The 5,929-nt window shown below is 38.9% G+C and overlaps 1 protein-coding gene across 1 annotated transcript; it reads left to right on the forward strand.

Annotated features, from left to right (window-relative positions):
- Nucleotides 1-366: 366 nt before the first annotated feature.
- On the forward strand, nt 367-3,601 carry LOC113091550 (uncharacterized protein K02A2.6-like). Its single transcript, XM_026257130.1, has 2 exons — nt 367-3,349; nt 3,489-3,601. Exons 1-2 carry the CDS (start codon nt 367-369, stop codon nt 3,491-3,493), a joined length of 2,988 nt encoding a protein of 995 aa, XP_026112915.1. The 3' UTR covers nt 3,494-3,601.
- The last annotated feature ends 2,328 nt before the right edge of the window (nt 3,602-5,929 follow it).

Below are 5,929 nucleotides of genomic sequence, written 5' to 3' on the forward strand. Positions count from 1 at the left end.
ATATATATATATATATATATATATATATATATATATATATATATATATATATATATATATAGATACATCTGGGGAGAAAAGAAAGGATGTGATGTTCAGTACAGGCCTTATTATCATGTCATATATATAACGGTGATGTTCTGTGTGGTGTATTTGGGATAATGTGTATATATGCATGATGAGCAGTCATTGGTTCCCATGCCTGGGAAGAGGGTATTTAAATCACGTGATGTGATTTGCACGTGTGAAATGTGTTGTAATCAATATGTGATCTGAACACCAGTAAAGTATGTTTTGATAGCATTTGGTGGCTGGCCTCATGAATATATAACATAAATTGGCGACGAGGATAAAGTGTGAGAAGACATGGCGCAAATCGGAAGATTGGATGAGTATAAACCGGAAAATGAGTCCTGGTCTGCATATATTGAACGAGCGGAATTGTTCATGATTGCAAATGATGTGGATGATACGAAGCAAGTAGCGACTTTGCTTAGTGCTGTGGGAACGTCCACATATGAATTACTACGGAATCTGGTTCAGCCTGCGAAGCCAAAGGATAAAACGTTTGAAGAAATTGTGAACATTCTGAAGGCCCATTTTGAACCAAAGCCGTTAATAATAGCTGAGCGTTTCCGATTTCAGCGCTGTGTTCAAAAGCCCCATGAAACTGTGTCCCAGTATGTTGCTGAACTGAAACAATGTGCATCTAAATGTGACTTTGGTGCAAGTTTGGATGAGTCTCTACGTGATCGTTTTGTCAGCGGAATCCGAAGTGAAGCATGTCAACGAAGATTGCTTTCGGAAGACACACTCACTTTTGCACGGGCACTTGAAGTTGCTCACAGTATGGAAACCGCAGATCGAGATACGCAACAGCTGAGGAAAACAGAGGATTCAGCGACAACAGTGCATAAGGTAAATGCAAAGACTGTTTATAACCAGAGACAATGCTATCGCTGTAAAGGGAAAAACCATAATGCACAGGAGTGTTATTTTAAAAACTCTAAATGTCACAATTGTGGAGTGATTGGGCATATAAAGAGAGCTTGCAAAGTTAAAATGAAGTCACATCCTAACAGTAAATATGCTGAACAACAGAACAAGCACAAAGTAACAGCTTATATGCATGCTGAAGAGCCGGAGCTGGAAATGTTTTCCATGTTAAGTGATACTGAGAAACAGTCTTTCCAAGTAAATTTTACTGTGAATCAGCAGGATTTATTGATGGAGATTGATACAGGAGCGGCTGTAAGCATCATTTCACAACAAGAGTATAGACGATCGTTTGCCCATTTGCCACTGGAGGGAGCTAGAGTCAAGTTAAAGACCTACACCGGTGAATGCATTCCAGTGTTGGGTCAATTCACGGCTACTGTACAATATGAGGATCAAGTGAATGAGTTACCACTGATCGTAGTCAAAGGGAATGGTCCAAACCTGTGTGGGAGAAACTGGCTTCAGAAAGTAAAACTGAATTGGAAGATAATTCGACATGTGAGTAAGCAGCCTGGGTCCATTCAAGAAGTGCTGGACAAATATAGTGAAGTCTTTAAGGATGAGCTGGGCACTTTAAAGGACATTAAAGCCACTATTTCAGTGAAACCAGATGTGCCACCCAAGTTTTTCAAAAGTCGTCCTCTTCCTTTTGCTATGAAAGAGCGTGTGGAGAAGGAAATTGATAGACTGGAAAAAGCTAATGTTATATCCCCAGTAAAATACAGCGAGTGGGCTGCTCCAGTTGTTCCTGTTATAAAAAAAGATTCCACAATTCGCTTATGCGGAGACTACAAAGTCACTGTTAATCAAGCTGCCAACACTGAAGTGTATCCCTTGCCACGGATCGAGGAAGTGTTAGCCACTTTGAGTGGAGGGAAGTTGTTTTCCAAGATTGACTTGGCACAAGCATATCAACAAGTCGTGCTGGATAATGATTCTAAGAAGTATACGACAATCAACACTCACAAGGGATTATATGTGTATAATCGTCTTGCTTTTGGCATCAGTTCAGCCCCTTCCATTTTTCAACGAATAATGGAAAATTTGATGAAAGATCTGAAAGTAATTGTGTATTTGGACGATTTGTTGATCACAGGTAAAGATGAGCAAGAACATCTAACAAACATTTGCAAAGTCTTACAGCGTCTTCAAGAATCAGGCTTAAGAGTAAAGAAATGTAAATGGGAGTGGGGACAAACACGGATTGAGTACCTGGGTCATGTGATCGATGAAAAAGGGGTGTATCCGACAAAAGACAAGGTAAAAGCTATTCAAGATGCGCCAGCACCATCAAATGTGAAGGAACTACGAGCTTTTTTAGGTTTGGTAAATTATTATGGACGCTTTGTACCACAGCAGAGCACAGTGTTGGCACCACTGTATAGACTGTTGAAAGAACAAACTGCTTGGTGCTGGGGGAAAAAGGAACAAGGTGCTATTAGTAGATGTAAAGAATTGCTCACCAGTGACAAAGTGCTAGTATACTATGATCCACAACTGCCTTTGACTTTAGCATGTGATGCTTCCGCTTATGGAATTGGTGCGGTGCTTCAGCACATCATGCCAAATGGTGACGAGCATCCCATTGCATATGCTTCACGTACTTTGTCCCCTGCTGAAAAGAAATATTCACAGATTGAGAAGGAAGCTTTGAGTGTGATCTATGGAGTTAAAAAATTCCATCAGTATCTTTGGGGAAGATCTTTTAATTTGATAACTGATCATAGACCATTAGTGACTCTGTTTGGTGAACATAAGCATTTCCCAATGATGGCAGCTGCTCGCATTCAGCGGTGGGCGATAATTTTGTCGGCATATGATTATCATATCATGTATCGCAAGGCAGAAGATCATGGAAATGCAGATGGCTTGTCACGAATTCCATTACCTGAAATTACCGATGTAGGAACAGAAGCCATTTCAGCAAATATCAACACACTTTTGACAAACCATCTTCAAGAAGCTCCTCTAAATGCAGCACAGATTGCCAGAATGACAAGAACAGATCAAGAACTTTCTAAAGTGTTTCGTTATGTCATGGAAGGTTGGCCAATTGAAGTGTCAGATGATTTGAAAGTATTCTACGCGAAAAGAGATGAACTGTCAGTAGAACAGGGATGTCTGCTATGGGGCACACGAGTGATTGTACCATTCAAATTTCGAAAATCAGTGTTACAGGAAATTCACTCAGGACACCCTGGCATTGTTAAAATGAAAGCTCTGACTCGTAAATACGTGTGGTGGCCTAAAATTGATACGGATATAGAAAGAGTTTGCAAGGAGTGTCAAATCTGTCAACAAGAACAAAGAATGCCAAGTCACGTCCCTCTTCATCCTTGGGAATTCCCGGGTGAGTGTTGGAAAAGGTTGCATGTGGATTTTGCTGGTCCGTTCTTGAACAACATGTTTATGATCATTGTTGATGCTCATTCTAAATGGTTGGAAGTTTTTCGTATGTCACAGATTACTTCTCAAGCTACTATTACCAGATTGAAGAGATTGTTTTCTGCATATGGATTACCTGAACAAATCGTGACTGATAATGCAACTACTTTTACTTCTGATGAATTCCAAAGATTTGTGAAGCAGAATGGTATTATGCATACCAGAAGTGCACCAAAACACCCAGCAACAAATGGTTTGGCAGAAAGATATGTCCAGACGTTCAAGAGGGGTATGAAGAAATTGACTAATGAGCAAATGTGCATTGATGATAGACTATCTTTATTTTTATTGCGCTATCGCACAACTCCTAATTGTACCACAGGTCAGTCACCATCTGATTTATTTTTAAAGAGACACATCCGCACCAGGCTGGACTTCCTGAAACCAAACATTCATGAGACGGTTCGCAGAAAACAGTATTTGCAGAAAAATCAACATGACTATCGGGCAAGAGAGAGATCCTTTGCTGTGGATGATTCTGTTTTCTTGCGAAGTACAGTGGGAGGAGATCCGAAGTGGTTATCTGGAGTGATTACACAACAGACAGGACCTGTTTCGTACAAGGTACGTGATCCAGCATCGGATACTGTGTATAGATGGCATGGTGATCAATTGAGACCACGCACTTCGTCCTCAGAGATTCCAATGCCACCGAATGAAAAGGAGACTGCTCAATCTGCTGAATCTAATGATCAAGCTCAAAATGCTGAACTCAATGATCAAGATTCTGGATTTGCTGGAATTCCAGGTACATTTGACTCTGAGGTACCTTTTGAACTAACAGAACCCCTGATTCCAAGTCCAGGGGGTCTACGTCGCTCTAAACGAACTATTAAATTACCACAGCGTTTTAGAAATTGAGAATTTGAACACATGTGGTGCTTTTGAACTGATAATGTGGTGTATGATTTTTAATGGGGGAGGAAATGTGGTGTATTTGGGATAATGTGTATATATGCATGATGAGCAGTCATTGGTTCCCATGCCTGGGAAGAGGGTATTTAAATCACGTGATGTGATTTGCACGTGTGAAATGTGATGTAATCAATATGTGATCTGAACACCAGTAAAGTATGTTTTGATAGCATTTGGTGGCTGGCCTCATGAATATATAACATTCTGTAAAACCACAAACTTTAAAATACTTTTTTCTTACTGGTGAAAATCAGATGGTCATCTCTGTTTTCTCTCAGGTACATCAGAGTGTAAGCTTCACAGTGAACATTACTCTCGTCAACGTAGTCCATATCAACAAGAAAAATATATCTTGACTCCATATAGTGGTTATTTTGGAAAAAATCCCAGGTATTTTGAGCAGTAGGATTATTAAAAAAAAAGTGCTAATACAAAATTAAATTATAAAATTGCAAACATCTATCTTTCAGTACTTTTTTACTTAAGTACATAAATAATTGAGTACTTTTGTACTTTCACTTGAGTAAAATTGAAAAAGGAGTACTTTTACTTTTACTGGAGTAATATTTTATTATACGTATCTGTACTTTTACTCAAGTTTATATATTTAATTTTAACTTTTTATTCATCAAAGAATCCTGAAAAAAGTATCACAGGTTCCAAAATAGTATTTAGCAGCAAAACTGTTGATAATTCTAATAATAAAAATTCAATTAAATTATACATCGAAGAATCTTGAAAAAAGTATCGCAGATTTCAAAATAATATTTGATAGCACAACTATTAATAGTTCTAATAATAAATCATCATATTTTCATGATTTCTAAAGATCATGTGACACTGAAGACTGGAGGAATGATGCTGAAAATACAGCTGCACATGACAGAAATAGTTTATATTTTAAAGGATATTAATATAGAAAATATTATTTTATATATTTTATTTTGATAATTTAGAATTATTACTGAAATACAACCTTTTTTGTTCAAACAGTTCATTGAACAAAAATAAATGAAGTACCTGAATCTGACATTGAAGTAAATGTATAATAATTAGCAAAGATGATTAATTTAGCGCTGTAAACGCGCGTGTGAGGGGCGGAGACGCGCCGCGAGCGTCAGACGCGAGTGAGGACCAAACACAGCAGAACGGTAGGGAACTTCACTCCTCTTATTATTTCTCTTTTACTATAGCGATTTATTTTTTAGATACATGATCTGAGTCTTTCATAGAGTTGTAGAGTTAATAGAGTTATTAGAGAAATAGTTATTTTTTTACATTCTTTGATCGAAGTTTTCAGATCGGCACTTCGGAGCCTGTTCGCGACTCGGTTGATTCAGATCGGCACTTCGGAGCCTGTTCGCGACTCGGTTGATTCAGATCGGCACTTCGGAGTTTGTTCGCGACTCCGTTGATTCAGATCGGCACTTCGGACCCTGTTCGCGACTCGGTTGATTCAGATCGGCACTTCGGAGCCTGTTCGCGACTCGGTTGATTCAGATCGGCACTTCGGAGCCTGTTCGCGACTCGGTTGATTCAGATCGGCACTTCGGAGCTTGTTCGCAACTCG

This window comes from Carassius auratus, unplaced genomic scaffold, assembly GCF_003368295.1.
Source record: "Carassius auratus strain Wakin unplaced genomic scaffold, ASM336829v1 scaf_tig00214214, whole genome shotgun sequence".
NCBI lineage: Eukaryota > Metazoa > Chordata > Actinopteri > Cypriniformes > Cyprinidae > Carassius > Carassius auratus.